The 18,875-nt window shown below is 36.6% G+C and overlaps 1 protein-coding gene across 1 annotated transcript; it reads right to left on the bottom strand.

Annotated features, from left to right (window-relative positions):
* Positions 1 to 806: 806 nt before the first annotated feature.
* Positions 807 to 14,815, bottom strand: LOC149011272 (protein unc-13 homolog). Its single transcript, XM_089161201.1, has 5 exons — positions 14,035 to 14,815; positions 9,498 to 10,367; positions 8,575 to 9,030; positions 2,562 to 2,751; positions 807 to 2,471 (listed from the first exon to the last, which is right to left on the bottom strand). Exons 1-5 carry the CDS (start codon positions 14,536 to 14,538, stop codon positions 1,891 to 1,893), a joined length of 2,601 nt encoding a protein of 866 aa, XP_089017327.1. The 5' UTR covers positions 14,539 to 14,815; the 3' UTR covers positions 807 to 1,890.
* Positions 14,816 to 18,875: the final 4,060 nt, after the last annotated feature.

The following is an 18,875-nucleotide window of genomic DNA, read 5'->3' as shown; positions in this document are numbered from 1 at the left end:
TGAGTATGAATCCCCCACCCACATGAAGAGGAAAAATTACAATCCATGTGGTTAAATGCTTGATACATGTGAATCTTAAAAAAAACCTTCTTTTTTAAGAAATGAGAGAAGATTTAGATTCCTACATTTTTCGAATTTTTTTAAAAAAATATGATTTTGCTTTTAGATTGTTCATGCTTTAGACATTCAATCATGTACAATAGAATTTTTTTATTCTTCCATCTAGTGGAGGATCTAGACTCAAAATTAATTATGTGGATTGAAATTTTTCCTTCCATGTGAATGGAGGATTCAAACTCAAAAATGTCAACCAAAACTGAACAGCTGCACTTCCATGAATTTCAGCAAGCAATGATACTTATCTCTGATTCCTTACCACAAACCATGAACACCTACTCGTCGATTAAAATCTGGTTTTCCCCCTTTGTCAAGGTACAATGAAGACAGACTTCTGAGTCTTCAATCCAATTCACATCAGAACAACTTGGATTTTTTTGTCAGGATTATAAGGATAGCCATCCATATGTCGTCAATTCCTACTAATTTTGCTATTTAATATGCTATTTCATGTATAGTTTTCCAAAAACAAAAGAAGAAAAACAGAAGATTTCATATGTATAGAAAAGAATCACATACCTTTCGTCTCTTTTTTGTATCAATTTTCATTCTCGATTATGCCTATTTAAAAGAAATAAGTATAATAATTTATTATTGGTCTAAAAATGAAAAATGATTTGGTAAATTTTGTCAAAAATAAATTATGAAATGAAAAATAAGTTTAGTGTCAATAAAAAATTGTTAGGAAATGATAGTGAACAAGTGAGAAAAGAGGAAAAAAGTATGATTTTTATTTTAAAAAAATATGTATTGACTATTTTACCCTTATCTTAACTATAAAATTTTACATAAACTTGTGCATAAATGATCACCATAATCCATAATAGACAAGGATTTTGGAAGTTTTTATTTTAAATAAAAAGAAAACAGATAATAGATGCCAAACAATTAAAAATAATGAAAATTCTCATAATTGAGAATGATAATTGATACCAAAAAGAGCCAAAAGTTAAGAAGCATGCTAGAGGATGCATTAGTCATCTTTACTCTTTTTTTCTGAATCACCTATGCCTTTGGTTGTATTCCAGGAGAGAGAAGGAAATGAAAACTCTACATAAATGATTTTGTTCATAGAAATCAGAGATCTAAGAATACATATCCAATTGAGGTGTTAAAGAATGACAATGAATATTAACAACCCAATGATATTAATACCAACCAACCCTGAACCATCTCCAAAGGTCTCATATTTTCGCAATTCACTGGTGCTTTCAAGTCAACTAGCACAGATCTCAACTAATGGTATAATAGGTAAGGCTAAGTAAACAATGAAGTCTCCTATCAACCAGACCCGCCCACAAATACACTATACAAGGAAGGTATTTCGCTTCAGAAAAAAAATTAATCCTCAGCATTCCAGAGCAAACAGTCCAGGAACTTTCTACCTGAATAATCTCATAGAAGCATTTTTGCCAAGATCATACCTCATAGTTACAGTTTCTTGGGCAAATTGTAGGTCTTCTTAAGGAACTTCGAAGCTGCGTCATCATTTCGGCAACACAAAACACGTAGCAATGTATTTGGTTCAACTTGACTCCACTGTCCTGATGTTGGAGGTAATGGGAGCCTGGATTTGGTAAGACCCTAAGTATCCAATGTCCTGGCCCTAAAATTGTCAATGAGGGTTTGAGTATTTGCATGGAAAAGGGGGAGGACATCCTCAACTGTTTTTGCAGCCTTATCTATCACATCGAATGGCAACCCATCCCCATTCGACCGGAACAGATCTTTTAGTGATTTGAAATCATCCTCTATTAATTGAGCATCTTGCTGTCAGAAAGCACGTGACGAGCCCCCAGCTAGAAGCACCAGCAAGAATCCATCAAATGTAGCTTTCATGACCTCAGTAATCACAAGAGTGCGAACTCTGTTATGAATTGTTTCTGCTATGATTCCTAAGTTCTGGTCGAGCTCTGTAAGCAAAGGTTCAATCCGTGAAGATGCTGGCTCCCCAACATATAAACCATCCCATAGAACATGGCTCAAATCATGGAAGATGATTTTGTAAGCTATTGCCTCAGAAAGTAGTTGGATTCCTTCCCGACAAGCAGCTGCTGCCAAGTCAAACTTCTTCCCAAACCCATTTGCCAAATTATTCGCACCAGCAGACGGACAATTCCTTAGATGAGTTACGATCCGATTCTCCAAGACATCCAATTCTGCCCAGATATGCAGCAAAGTATTAATACGGACACATAGCTGTGGTATTCCGGAGGAGCTGTTCTCATCCATCATTCCGACTTGTGATTTCTTCCTTTGAGTGCCTTGTGACTTCTCTTTCTTCTTTGATTTGCTTGATCCTATTGTGCATCTGGTTAAAGCTGGCATACTGGGGACAAAGGTATTCCGTGTTCCTATTCATCATTAGAAGAAAATAATTATTAATAAGATGACTAAGAGATGGAAATTCAAGATTGATAATGGATTTTCTAGTTTAGACATACCACAGCCAGATTTTGCCTTAGTTATGTAGTATTGAAGACCTTTATCCAGGCCTGTCATCAGGTCAGGAAGCAAAGTTGGATGTGAGGAAATTGGCAATAGAAAAAATCCGTCCAAATTCTCATCCACAGTTCGTAGGACTTCAACAGCCGAAGGAGCTACCCTTTCTTTGGTTTCCCTTGGGTTCCATAACTACAATTAAATACTTGATAAAGTTGGTTAACAAAGTTATAGCAGATGTAACATTCAGTGTACAGGAAAGTACTGTTCACAAAGCATGTAGAAAGACAGAACGTGAAGAAATTATAGAGTAAATAAGGTAGAAGGAAGCAGTGTTCTATCCATGATAGTCATCAAGGCATTGCTTAGTGTCCAATCATTTTCTTGAGGGCTGGGCAGTGGAGGTGCCTTGCACTGTTTATAATGGTATTGAATCTTGTCTTAGACCTTATAGGTAAATGAGTTTGCAATTTGTATTTCAATATACTATATATATATATATATATATATATATATATATATATATATATATATATATATATATATATATATATATATATATATATATATATAGTATATATATATCTGACCTTTGGTAAATGAGTTTGCAATTTGTATTTCATTACTATATATATATATATATATATATATATTATTATTATTAAATATAAGACAGTACCCAGCTATTTGAATCCAATAAAAAAGTTAAAAACAATATTCCAGAAGAAAATAAATGGACTTTCACCAAAAAATTTCAACTTTCTACTCGTGCAGTTTAAGTGCACTAAAAATATTTATTAGCTTCAATATCTAAAAAATTATTTTTATAAACCAAACAAGATTTGACCAGAAAATACCTCCAATATATATCAAATTTAAGGAATCTTAGATTTCGCAGAAAGCTGGTTTCGTGCTCTATCTAATATGAAAAAAAAAAAAAAAAAAAAGAAAGAAACTTATACAAAATAAAATTATTTGACCAGCCAAATTTCTTGTAGATGAACATATCTATTATACTAGATCGCAGTAATAGTATGATAAACATAGTTTCTTCATTTCTTCAATGGATATCTTTCATTGGTATAATATTTAGTTTTTATCTAGCACATAAATAGAATTATATCATTTTTAATGTGTTGTTTGTGTCTAATAAAATGGTTACTCTAAATAAGAAGACTAGAAATCCTTGTTTAGCATGGTGACACATTATGGCTGCCCTATGGCCAAGGCACCTGGGAAGACACCGTGCTTGCATTGCTCCCTTGGTAACCATGCTATGACTACTGGATTCCCCATTACAAACTTCATGTGTGTTTGTGTGTGTGTGTGCATGCATATGTGCAGTTTTGTGCATGTGAATGTCTGTTGGGCCATGCACCATGTACCCTTGGTATTATGCGCAGAGCCACATGTGAGTGAACTTAAAGGCAAATGCAAAATATTACTTTTTTGGGGATCAAGAGTGACTTAAGTCAAACCTCCGGGGATCCAATTGAAATGTATCCTATTCTTATCATCCACCCTCCCCTTTCTTTCTTTTGGTGGGTCTCTCCAGCCAGAGGCAAAAACTGAACCAATTAAAAAGGATTGTTCTCTAAAAAGTCCACAACTAGAACTGAGAATTTAGGACAAGGTCAATATACCCAAGGCCTACATACCAGCCCTAAAAAATCCAAGTGATAGCCCACTGAAACAGCAACCAACCATGTAACTAACAACAACAACAACAACAATAAGCCTTGTCCCAACTAAATGGGGTCGGCTACATGGATTCTTGCCCTCCAATCAGTTCTATTCGAGGCCATGCTAGATACAAAGCCTAAGCTATACATATCCTTTCTCACCACTTCTCCTAAAGTAATCTTAAGTCTACCCCTAGCTCTTCTAGTTCCTTCAATATGGATTATATCACTTCTACATACAGGAGCATTTATAGGTCTCCGCTAAATGTGGTTGTGCCACCTCAAACAACTTTCTCAAAGCTTATCACTTATGGGAGCAACTCCCAGACCAACTCTAATATGATAATTTCTTATCTTATCCATCTTAGTCTTGCCACTCATCCATCTTAGCATCCTCATTTCTGTTACACTGAGTTTATCTATATGATTCTTTTTAGCCCAACACTTTGCACCGTACATCATAACTGGTCGAACAACGGTCCTATAAAATTTTCCTTTAAGCTTTAATGGAATATGCCGATCACATAAGACCCCGGACACACCTCTCCACTTCATCCACCTTATTTTAATTCTTTGGGAAACCTCATCTTCTACATCACCTCTTTTACTTATGATTGAACCTAGGTACCTAAAACAATCACTCTAAGGAATCTCTTTATCGTCAAGTATCACCACCTCATCATCTACCCGATCATGACTAAAGTTACAAACTAGATATGATCATTTCTTATCTTATCCATCCTAGTTTTGCTACTCATCCATCTTAGCATCCTCATTTCTGCTACACTGAGTTTATCTATATGATTCTTTTTAACAACCCAACACTCTGCACTGTACATCATAACTGGTCGAACAACGGTCCTATAAAATTTTCCTTTAAGCTTTAATAGAATACGCCGATCACATAAGACCTCGGACACACGTCTCCACTTCATCCACCTTATTTTAATTCTTTGGGAAACCTCATCTTCTAAATCACATCTTTTACTTATGATTGAACCTAGGTACCTAAAACAATCACTCTAAGGAATCTCTTTATCGTCAAGTATCACCACCTCATCATCTACCCGATCATGACTAAGTTACAAACTAAATATTATGTCTTCAATTTACTAAGTTTAAAGCCTTTTAATTCCAAAGCTACTCTCCATGATTCTAATTTGGTATTAATCCCCACTTGGGTCTCATCAATCAACACAATATCATCCGCAAAAAGCATACACTAGGGGACCTCATCTTGAATGTCTTTGGTTAATTCATCCATTACCAGTGCAAATAGATATGGGCTTAAAGTTGACCCTTGATGTAGCCCAATTGTTATCGGGAATTCATTACTTTGTCCCCCCACTGTTCTAACACTAGTCACCGAACCATCATACATATCCTTTACTATATCTACATATTTACTTGCAACACTTCTTTTCTCTAGTATTTGTCAAATTAACGCTCTAGGGACTCTATCGTAAGCTTTTTCTAGGCCAATAAAAACCATATGAAGGTCTTTCCTACATTCTCTTTACCTTTCCATAAGTCTCCTAATTAAGTAAATAGCCTCCGTTATAGATATTCCCGACATAAACCCAAATTGGTTCTCCGTAACTGTAGTTAAGTGTCTCAAACGGGTTTCAATTATTCTCTCCCATAATTTCATCGTATAGCTCATCAATTTAATGCCCCTATAGTTATTATAACTTTGAATATCTCCTTTATTTTTGTAAATTGAAACCACGACGCTTCTCCTCCATTCATCTGGCATTTTCCCTATGCTCATAATCTTATTAAACAACTTAATCAACCAAACTAGTCCATGGATTCCTAAGCTCTTCCATACTTCAATTGGGATTTCATCAGGACCTTGTGTCTTGCCGAGTTTCATCCTCCTTAAAGCTTCTTTTACTTTGGACATCGAAATTCTACGTATATAAGTTCGAAAATTGGTGCCTTGGTGAGAGGTTTAATCGTCCGAATCATAAGTGCTTGAAGAATGCTCATTTAGTAAACTAAAGAAATAGGTTTCCCATCTTTTCTTAATGTCCTCCTCACAAACTAATACTTTACCATTTCCACTTTTAATACATCTAACATGGTCAAGATCTCTACTCTTCCTATCCCTCATCTTAGCTATCTTATAAATAGATTTTTCCCCTTCCTTCGTGCCCAACTTATAGTATAACTCTTCATACTTCTTTTCCCTTGCTTTTCCCGCAATTTTCTTAGCTTCATTTCTATCCAACCTATACCTTTGAAGATCCTCAAAATCCTTAGTTCTTTGCCAGCTTGAACCTTACTATCCCACCACCACGTCTCTCTATAAGAATGGAGCTTTCCTTTTGATTCACCTAGGACATCTTTAGCCACCTTCTTAATACACACAACCATCTCACTCCACATTGCATTGGTATCCCCTTTAAAATCCCATTTTCCTTGTTTGACTATTTCATTAATGAAGGATTTCGAGCACTCTCCTTTCAAATTCCACCATCTTATTCTGGGATAGTTTACCTTGGACCTTTTATGTGTTCTTGGGATTAAGCACATATCCAAGACCACAAGTCTATGTTGTGCAGTTAAGCTTTCCCCCTATATCACCTTGCAATCCTTGCACAACAATCTATCAGTCCTTCTAGTAAGGAAGAAATCTTTTTGGCTTCTATGCTGTCCATTTTTTAAGGTAATTAAATGCTCATCTCTCTTTTTGAAGTGAGTATTTATAATAGATAGATCAAAAGCATTAGCAAAATTTATAATTGAAATCCCCTCCTCATTCTTTTTTCAAAAACCATATCCTCCATGTACACTCTCATATCCTCTTTGATCTTTAATATGTCCATTTAAATCACCTCCTATGATAATCTTTTCTCTTTGACGAATTCCTTGCATTAAATCATCCATATTTTTCCAAAATTCTAACTTTATACTTTCATCTAATCCTACTTGAGGTGCATATGCACAAATTATATTTACGAACTCTTTCTCCATTACAAGCTTGATAGCAATAATCCTATCACCCACTCTTTTAACATCCACCACATCATTTTGTAAATCTTTATCCACTATTATACCCACTTCATTTTTATTTGTTTTATCCCCAACATACCAAAGTTTAAAGTCATCCAACTCTTTGGCTTTTTTACCCTTCCATCTAGTCTCTTGAATGCAAGCTACATTAATCCTTCTTCTCCTCATAACATCTATCAATTCTAAGCTCTTACCAGTTAAAGATCCTATGTAACTAAAATTTCCAAAAATCACAGGTTCTGGCAGGGTTAAACTACAAAATGTACAGTTAACTATCTTACTGCGTAAAGGTTGAATGGGGAAGAGGAGTCTAAGTTTTGGATCAACCAGCAAAGGGGTTGCTTCAACTTTAATCTCAAGGAGAAAGGTTGTGAGAAGACAGAACTCGATTCAACTCTAAGTGGCTGCCCGTACCACCAAAGATGAAGATAATACAGAAGGAAAACAGAATTGAAGAGTAAGGAGAATATGAGGAATGAATGCAAAGAAAGGAAGGAAGACCTTACCAAAGGAAGAAGAAGAAAGAGAAACAGAAGGAAGGAGAGGAAATGAGAGGACATAAGCCAACAGCATGCAACATGATATAAAAACCCTGCTGGTCACCAGTTTATTCAGTTCAATTAACTATCTCCAGTTCATTCAATTTAATTACCATCTCCACGATATCAGGAAAGTAAAACTCCCTTTAGCAACCAACTCTAAAATTAAATAGGAACATGCAACTATGCAGCTAACTCCTAAAACTCAGACTGCAATATCTATCTCAATAAAGAAACTAAAAGGCTGGTTGAAGCAGTATCATCTTGGCTTGGGTCTCCAAGTGGGTCATTCTGGTCATACTATGCTTATGCAACTATCATCTAGTGTACACTAAACTCAATAAAAATCACCCCTTACCATGATCTTCTTAGACTTGACAGACTAAGCTAATAAACTGCAGCTTAAGCAGTTTTGGCCCCACTAGCAACTTCTACTCAAGGATATCTCCGATATGAGTAAGGGCTGCTAACCATTTTACTAGTTCAGTTTCCAGCAAGCATGATATTATAAACATAAAATCACAACATCTACTTCTCGGTGAGTTTCCTGAAGAACCTAACTACAAATTGCATGTTTTCAAGTACCAGTGAAATATAAAAAAGGCATCCGCGTCCCATGATTTAGTTGGCCCCGTAAAACCTAGTTACAATTATATCAAGGAAAATTAGCATATTATCTCTCAGTACCATTAGATAATATGTAAACATGTCAATCTAAAAGAAGATGGTTCAACTCTGAATGGAAGAGACAAATAGAAGAGCCCTACACTGCATACCTCTTTCTGTAGATTACTGTCCACCCATTCTTTCATTGTGTCCACTCTTGTTTTAATCCAAGCCTTCACAAGATTGGTAATTGCAGAATCAGCCTCAAAAGGAGGCATCTCACGGATTATTGCCTTGCCACCATCTTCACTGTCCACAGAATCTTCAACAGCAATCTGCACAAGATCTTTCTCCAACTTGTCTGCAGCTCCCAACACTTGTACAACATCAGGTGTGAGCTCTGTTATACCTGAGACAAATTGCTTCAGTTCATTCCTATAGCAACCATGAAGAGTGGCAACAGCAACACCAGCAGCAAAAGGATGAAATCTCTTCAATATGGGACTAAACACCTCCTTCTCATTAGTTGCCAGCTCACCAATGTCCTTTGCAAGGATGCAAAGAACAGGAAGAGGATTGCGCAGATTTTTGGATGACCTCCGGCTTGAGTCTGCCTTCTCCATTCTCTGTTTCAGTATTAGATAAAACTGACCTTCATGTCATATTATAAACATAAAGAAGATGAACTGATATAACAATGAGGTGTGGTTGCTAACACAAAAGTACTACTCAGGGATATCCAGATTGTATTTGTGCCCATACTGCTTAATCAACCCAGCATCCAATTCACATACATGAAGAAACAAATGATGATCATCAATTGATCAAAACAGATTTGAGATACATTTTCACAATAAAACAGCACATACAGACTTTCTCACTCAACCAAAATGCTTTTATATTAAGATAAACACAATCCAGCTCTAATCATAAACCTTGTCAGCAAAAATCCTACAGTAGCATATTTCCATTAAATAAGTTGCCAAATTACAATGCATAGGCTTGAGTAAGAGGCAAGCATGAGGGTTAAGTGAGTTCAGGTCTACCATCTAAATCACATTATCAAGGGATATAGGTATAAATGTAGACTTGCCTGGGCAAAAGCTGTGCGCAGAGAAGATCTAATGTAAGTGTCAACCCTGTTGCAGGCCACATCAACCACTTCTTTTCTTTTCCTGCGATATTCATGAGAGATGTCTTCCACAAGGATCTTGGCTGAAGTTACCCCTAGAGAAACAATAGTTTCCATGGACTCAATATTTTTGCGGTTGAATGTTTCATGGTAAGCAAGAAGCCTTTTTTCAGACCAGCCCAATATTGAACTCAATGTCGGACTCAAGACCTTCGAGTACACTGGATCTTTCGTTAACTTTGCATCTTTCATGACTTCTTCCAACTGATTATTGGCGGCAAGTAGTAGGTTATTTTCTACCTGCCCAGTCGTAATATATCGGTGAAACAAAACCCAAGAAAAGCACAGGTTATGTAGCATTTGATTTATTCCAAGCATCACCCGAGTCTTCTTTATAAGTTCCATAACCTCATCAACCTCCTCAATAACAGTTGTTCCTTCACTAGTATCAAAACAAGCTTCTAAAAGCATTTGGTACAGTCGAAGGTTAAATGGACACCCATCTGCCCAGTGGCATGTCTCTGAGGCAGAACCATCAGATGATCTGAAAGCAAGAGCCATTACAGTGCTTCGAAGGATTTGCATTGATTCATTGTTCTTCCCCGTTTCAATGGGTCTCTCTGAAGCTCCGGAAATAATCTGCCGAAGCCGTTGGGATGCTGTATCAGACTTGTTTAGAGGCACACGAGGATGCAGGAGCAGTCCAGCCTCAAGAACCTTTAGGTTTCTCATCTGCCAGGCTTCATATTCTTGCTGATCAGCAAAATCTGAAGACTTGAACTGTTGCAATAACTCCAGCGGCAAAATCATTGACTCAACGCACCTTCCTACCTATTACAAACACAAGAAAGAACTGGTCAATACCAAATCCAAAGTGTTAAACCAAAGAGCTTTTTGAGAATTAGTTGTGTCATCTCTTGCGGAAAAGAAATAAAATGTATTACTTTTCTAAAAGAAGAGAAATAAAACCGCATAAACTGAGATATGGCCAAGATCTCATGAAAGCCGGTCAAAACCAGGGACTTTCCTCCATCCATCTTGACATGTGGCTTTGATGACTGATTCATGATTTTTTAATCTGATTCTAGATATACAAGTCATTTGAACGTTTATACACACAGTGGATGAACTATTTTCCTGGAAATATCACTGAAAATTATTCATATGATTCTTGACGCAAGTCTACCATTGTTTGCTGGAATTTAGAATACAAGATTACCAATTTAAAGACGCATAGTGATAAATACAAGGAGTTCCATTGTACTTTAATATAACAATGTCAAGAGATAAAAACAGTACCTTTCTTAAATGATGGCTAAATCTTCCTCCAAACTATCTTGTTTAAGATAAAAATCCACTAAAAGTAGAAGAAATCCTTGGTTTTTGGCAAAAATCCAACAAAATTGTCAACAAGGGCAAGTGTATATAGAGTTGAAACTCTCAAAACCAGTGAGATATCTCAACTTCTGGTCAAGATAAGTGACTTTTAACTCACTTAAAAACAAGATTTCATTTATACCTATGTTTCATCTCAGTATCTCAGTAAACTGAGATTTTTCCAAAACTTGAACCATGGCCTCTATGGTCTCAATGTGCCCGCTCGGATCACCCTCTATAATAATATTTTCCCTTGGCCAAATCCTTGCATTGACTTATATTTCTGAAATTCTAAGTTATTACTTTCATCCAATCCTATGTAAGGTGTATATGCATTGAATATGTTAATACTCTTTCTGCAACGCAAGCTTGAAGGGTATAATCCTATCTCCAAACATTCGAACATCCCCACATCATTCTTTAAGTCTTCATCCACTAGCATTCCTCTCTATCTATTACTCTGACCCCTGCATACCAGCTTTGTTACCCCTTTATCTAGTCTCCATAATACATGCTATATACCTTCTTCTCAAGACATTAATTAATTCTAGACTCTTGCCTGTTAAAGAACCAATATTTCAGGATGCTAACACAATCCCATGTTTTTCTGTTGCACCAGCTTCTTCACCTGCACCCATCCATTGTGTGAGAACCCTTTCCCACATTTCTCTGTAACTCGTTGCAAGCCAGGCATGTCTAGCATAAGGCACTGTCATAGCATGTGTTCTATGCAGAAGGTTATTATAGTTTAAATACTTTAGTGTTGGCTGCCTACTTAACACATCGAAATACATAGATATAGGGAAGCAAGTAAGAAAAGATAAAATAAGCGCAATTATAGGTGAAACCATGCGAACCCTCCAGACATTAAACAGTCATTTCAACATTTAAGATATAAAGCCTACCAGGAGACCAACTACTTAACATAGCAGGTAAAGAAATAAACAGGTAAGAAATCTAGATGATACTAAATGAAATTAAAATACAATCAGACAGAAGTTAAAGGGGAAATCGGCCACCCAAATTGGAAACTGTGCAGAGTAAAAAGAATAATAAAAAAATAAAAATAAAAAAGACCCCAAAAACATAACTAAAAACATCAAGCCCCAGGAGTTGTGGGGATAGGGATGGGAGAGAGCTGAGGAAAGGGCTTGGTGAGGGATGGGGGCAGAGATGCAGGGTAGTCGGGGATGCAGTGACGGAGTAGCGGAATGGGGGTTGGGAGAAAGGATAAGGGGAAGTGAAGAAAGATCATTCAGGGGAGGGAGGATAGAAGAGATGGGTAGAGGGATGGGATGAAGAACAATGAGGGGGCTGTGGGGCGGGGGAGCAGCAACAGAGTCAGAAAAGGGCAAGTGAGCCAAGACATGGCAATCTTACTGATGAAAAGTTTCTTCTTTTTCTACCTACACCTTAAGTGTTGGGCATAGTGGTCAAGGTGATGCTTCAGTGGTGGGTAGGCGCCCAAGTGTCGTCATAGAGACGGAAAAGGTTGGCACTTGCTGAAGCATCTTCAATTGGAGTTCACCCACATAGGATAATTCCCTGACTTTGAAGAAGAAAAAAATCATTACGAAGTGATCAATGATCAGATCCACCATGTGAAATTATTCTTATAGTTAGCGGATGCCTTAGAGAAGTCCCAAATAAGGAATACCCACTGAGAGCACTTCACAATAGAACCATCGTCTAAAGCCAACGGTTGGCTCAATGCCATTAAAAGTGCACTCAGAGAAGTTGATTCTCAATCTGTTGACAGCTCACAAGAAGCTTTGCAGATTATAGAAGAAGTTTCATCTGATCTTGTGAAGGAGAGACAGGCAACACCTTATCACCAACCCCAATGCCCTCTGAGTGTTCACCAGTCCTACTAACCAACTAACTAAAACATCAGTAGCATGAGGACCAGACAAGAAAGCAGGCGGAGCATTGCCTTGCCAAATGCCTCTTGAACTGTGAAACAGGAGTCCAATTTCATACGTCCTCTCCACTTGAAGATGAAACCTATATATATCAATCAAATAAGAGGAAGAAAGAACCTTACACCGTCCCTGAATCAGTGGAAAGGCTGGAAAATAACTTGCATTTCATTACTCCAGTCCAGAAAACTACATAAGCTACAGGCTTAGAGCCCAGACAGAGAGTGCCCCTAAAGAACTGCTTGGCTGAAGCACCTTCCAGAAATTTAGCTTCGTATTTATTGGAAAAGTGAATGTATATTGGTGCAACCATTAATAGTATTCACAGCATTGTAGTAGTCAAACAATGTGAGTGCCTTATATGATGAATAACACCATACATTACTATAGTAGCTGTGTGAATCAAAGGTTCTTGTCCATTGATGCATTTTAAAAATAGAAAATGAAAAAGCACACACGGACATCCACGTCCAAGCCATACACTGATCGAATCACAGGCTGGATCAAGTAATTAACACATTGCAGAAGCAACCAATTGAGCTAAGGTATGATTTAAATACAGAGCCAAGATCTAAGGTACAGCAAGAAATCAAATCTATTCACATGTTGGAGACCCAAAAAAAAGGGGAAAATTTCAGAGACAGTCCAAGATAATTGGCAAAAAGCACAGTCACCCCAAAAATATATCAAATTGGCAAAATATATCTTAAATTTGCACAATGGTACAATTCGTTAGTGAATTCTGTTAAGTCATCGTTAATAATAATTCTTATTTACCATCAATCTTTTGTGGCTTTACAATGTTGCCCCTAGTAAAATAGAATCCTAAATTAAGAGCACAAATCATCATCAAAAGCCTCTATGCAACAAAAATTACTTGTTAAGAAACACAGAAGTTAAACACAGCAAACTGGAAGAAAATATTCACATGAAAAAGAGAAAAAAAAGAAAAGAAAAATAAGAATTCACTAATGAAAATATTAAAAATTTTAAAAAATATATATCTAATCAATATAGAGAACAAAGATTTTTCTTTTCCTTTTTTAAATTGACCAAAATTGCAAAAAGAATTTGTGAGTCAAAAAATAACGTTAGGATCTACGCTGACACATAAACATAATCAAAGTGAAAAGTGAACTTCCAATCGCAACGACAAAAGAAAATTTCAGAATTCATAAAGAAACAATAGAAATAGAGCTCACCTGCCCAGCAGATATTCTCAGCAAACCCTTTCTAATCCTTGAATCGGTCTGTTCAGAAACACCCATCTGAGCCCTCATAAGGTCTCCAACGGTGGCGGGCTTCTTCGACTTAGACGGACTACTCTCCTTTCCTGGACTCTTCTTGGAAGATCTTAACCCCAATGCCTTCTTAAAATTACTAGCAGCAGCCGAAGTGAGTGATCTCTGCAAGCCAGTCGAAGTAGAAGAAGGTGAAACAGAAGAACCATAAGACAACAAAGACGGAGATGAGGATCTCTCGTTCTTCTCTGATTGTGGAGTGAAAGTCAATGGCTTTCCACCGATGGGTCTACAAGCGCCCACGAATATTTCATAAGCAGTTTCTCTGAGCTCTGAATCAGATAAATTCCCACGAAATTCGCCAAACGGAGAGGGTAGGGGGAGATCTGAGACTGGTAGTGTACCGTTACTACCCAAGTCTTTCTTAGACTCACCCAGAATTCTTTCTCTGAAAAACTGAGTCATTGCTGCTTAATGGAGATCTGGTCCTGTAAATTCAGCAAGAACAGACACCAAAACTCCCTCTCCTCTCTCTCTCTCTAACTTCAGCTTTTTGGGTTTCCAACCGCTAATAGTGATGAAGAAGAAACACTAATTGTGTTAGTTCTTCCTAATTTACAAAGGATTTCTTCATTCTTCACGGCGTAGTCATGAGAGTAAGAGAGAGAAGCAAAGCTGGCAATGGAAAGGGAAAGGGTGTATGCTCGTATGGCAGGTGGCGTATGAAAGCCTAAGCACAAGGGGAACTGGTAACTCCTTATAAATTTATTCTACCCAAAAAAAAACTCCTTATAAATTGATACATTACCTTCTAATTTAAAAATGTAACTGCAACTTAAATATTGAGTCAGCAAGGAGTAAAAGTCACTACCGGGCCCCACAAGATGCTAGCAGTAAAAGTCTAAAGAGGGGGAGGATTTGAAATATTTATCAAAAAAAGGAGAAATCTAATTTTTTTTTTGGGTAAGAGGAGAAATTTTTTTTTTTTTTTTTTTTCGGTAAGAGGAGAAATCTAATTTTTTTTTTTTTTTGAGTACTGGAGTTTTTTTTAATATTGGAAAGGAAATGCCACCCGATGGATGCAAACCCAAAACCTCCTCCCCATGAAAGTCTAGCTTCTTTTGGGAAGAAGAGAAATCTAATTTTTAAAACAATAGATTTTGAGTTTTGATTCTCCCATTCATAATAAGAGAAAAAAATTCAATTCACAGTGGTTAAATGTTTAAAACATCTCCAATCAAAAAAACAAAGCCTTGCTAATGGTGGATTAGTAGAGCGGTTAAAAGCCCAACTTTCCACGGGGAGGTCCTGAGTTTACACCCATCCGGCGGCACCTATATTAGTAATATTCCCCTACTCTATATATAAATTCTTCAGATTCAAAAAAATAAATAAATAAAAAACAAAGCCTCTTTTTTAGGAAATAAGATAGAATATTTAAATTTATATATTTTTGAAAGTTTACTTAAAAACAGAGATATTGTATTTCAATTCAAACATTCAACCATGTAGATTAGAAATTTTTTTCCTCAATAGAAGATCCGAACTCTTACATTTTCTTTCTCATTTTCTCTCTAATAAGACTGTGGATTGTCTCCTTGAAGGGGCTGTTGCAATGAGTTCTCAATTAATTATCGGGTTAGGATACATGCAATAAATATCCTTGAATTAGAATATAACACATATCTGAATGGTTAAAGATAACACGTTGAATAGTCATTGAAAAATCTTCTGTAAAGAGAAGAGCCAAATACATCCAATACACCATATTTCATTGGGTATCAATTGGTCTTTAGTGGTTTTGGTTCCATAAAATAAGCTTATTGGTTTTAGCCCGAAAATCTGGAGTCGTTAACTACTACTTCCAAGTCTTCGGTGGTTCCAACTTATTCGAACATATATGCTTCTAAAGCTTTTGAAATAATTTTTTTAATATTCCAAATCTTCTAAGTTACTATAAAACACATTCTTTGTTATTACTTCTCACTTCAGTGCAAATCAAGCTTCACAATGTCGCTGTTAGGCACTCTTTTTTTTCCCCTTTTTAAGTAGAAGTTATCGTTTTTACTAATCTTGGGACGGAAGACAGTTTAGGTTTTTTCTTTTTTTTTTCTTTTTGGTAACCGATAGTTTTAGCTATTTATACTTAAGAAAGAGTGCATATTTTTTTGAATTTAAGAATATATCAACCAGTTCCACCGGTTTGCTAATTATGATCATTAGGACCAAATATGTCTGAGACTAATATCCTGTCCATTTTTGACAAAATTTGGGACATGTGTCCTAACATTCCATTAAAAGGCTGATGTCTATTCACAAATCACATCATCTTCTTTTCTTTAATTTAATCACAACTCTTTGACATGACTTATAAAAATATTTCAACTATTTTATGTGATGTTGGACACATGTAATACATCTACAAGAAAGTTGATGGTTCATTTCTAACAAGGAAATGGACAGGATAAAATTTCCGTCGTAATAAACTATTGGGTACGCTAGTTTCGGTTCCTTGTGGTACAATTCTAGTCCAACTATTGGTTCTATCATGTTACCAATTTTGGTTGTAGATAAATTTCAACCAATTTCTTATAAAAAATTGAGTTTTTTGTTTTGCTAGCAAACTGTAATAGGTAGTAGACTTATAGAGCCAACTATAAAGGATACTTACTTGACTAGGGAAAAGCAAGCACTTGATTAAATCAATTAAGAGAATCATCCTTGTCTCTTAAAGGCTTTTTTTCACGAGGAAGTACTTCGCTCACTTGACCAGACCGAATGACATATCACAAGTATTGGAAAATATCATATCAACATTACCCCATCAGCTTCCATTAGTTTTGATGATAACAAAGCATGAATTAATAATGGATATATTGAGTTGTGTATATCTAGTTCAATATGAGAGTAAGTGGACCAAATCCAACTCAATGTCAGATGCTCAAGGCCAAGTGAAGACAAAGACTAACCCAAGATGGGCTTGAAGAATAAGTCATATTGAGCATGAAGAATGGAATACAAGAACATCAATGAACATTAACTCAAACTCAAGCAAGAAGACTTAGTAGATTAGGGCCTATGACACATCTTTGCACATACAAATGTAATCGCACTCATTTACATCAAAACATGTGCATCATGTCATGAAAATTACCTAGGACATATTAGGAGAATATGTGTGGACATAGGGTTAGTTAAGAGAACCTAAATCCCTTTGTAATCTCACTCCGTACTACAAACGAAGTTCCATCCATCCGTCTGGTCACAAAAGCTCAGACTGATTTTTCATCTAAGCAGACATAGATCCGTCTGACTAAAAGGCACTCTGTCTAATCAGAAAGTGATCCGTCTGAGCTCTAATGGCTATTTTTAATTGTTATATTTTAATCAGACAGCGATTTTTTTGGGCTAAAATTTGCCCTTTTTTATTTTTTGGGGGTTGGGCTAAGGCCCTTGAAGGCCATTTATATAAACACAATTCACCCTATTTGAACAAATTAAACATCTACTCCCCAAATGCTCTCAAGCTCTCAAAATAGAAATCAATTGTATTTTGCCTCTCACCCTTAAAGAACATACCAAGGCGTTTAAGTAAGCTCATTGAGCAAAACTTGAGGTGATTACAGGCTTTTGTTAGAAGGTCATTGGTGGTGTATGCATTTTATTTCTATTTGGGCATACAACTCTCATTGCATGACACTCCCACAAGGAATAAAGTGTCACACCCCTTGTTAGGTAACATTATTCTATCTATTGAATTTGGTTGTTTTCAATTCTAAGTTTAGGTAGACTAGAATTGGTTTAGAGTGCTCTTTCCCGTGAACAAAGATTGTGTAGGTTATATTCCATATCTATCAATTACATAATTGAAGGGGGAAAGATCCTTACATGGATTCGCTTTCCTAAATATAAAATATCTGCAGTAGAAGTAATTTGGATCCACATCCATTAGCTTTAAAGCCTTGAGGCTGATCCATATAAATCTCTTCCTCAAATTCTGCATTGAGAAAAGCAATTTTTACATCCATCTGATAAAGCTCCAAGTCCAACTGAGCAACAATAACTAGTATGATGCGGATGGAGGCAAATCTAACCATAGGGTAAAAAGTTTCCTCATAATCAACGTCCTCTCGTTCGGTGTAGCCCTTAGCCACTAAACGAGCCTTGAATCTCTCAATAAATCCATCCATCTTTCTCTTAATCTTGAGAACCCACTTGTTCCCAATTGCCTTTTAGTCCGGCGGTAAGTCAACCAAGTCCCAAACATGATTAACTTTCATCGACTCCAACTCTTCCTCTATCGCTTTCAACCATTCCTTTGAGCTTATCCCCACAATATCTTCTTGCACGCTCTTCGGTTCATGCTCATCGAATGGAACCATCTCACAATCTATCTCTTCAGGAGTTACCATGTAGGCTTCATCCTCTATGTCGAAATGTTGACGAGGAACTAACCCGCACCCTGTAAAACCCAGCCCTAACCTTGACCCGGAAACCTTGTTATTTGTAGGTCCAATGACCCAAAGTAAAGTAAGAAGTCAGCTTTGGGCCATCCCAGTGGAGGACTTGGTGTTTGGCTTTGAATCCATGAAAGTTGATGATGAAGTTCTATTTATGGAAACTGAATCTTGATGAAGATCTGATTAGTTGATGGACTTGGAGTGCTCTCTATCTTGGTTTGAAGGCATTTCTACCTATTAGGTAAGTCATTTGACTTGTGTGCAAAACCCCTTTAGGATTGGATTTGATCTGGGCCTTCAATTCCCTGTTTTGGTCTTCGTTGTCAAGCATTGGTCGACTGA

The sequence above is a fragment of the Hakea prostrata genome, chromosome 7 (assembly GCF_041222555.1).
Source record: "Hakea prostrata isolate BN-2017 chromosome 7, UWA_Hpros_2, whole genome shotgun sequence".
Taxonomy (NCBI): Eukaryota; Viridiplantae; Streptophyta; class Magnoliopsida; order Proteales; family Proteaceae; genus Hakea; species Hakea prostrata.
Note: the sequence above shows the minus strand (reverse complement) of the source record. Positions and strands in the feature narration are given on the sequence as shown.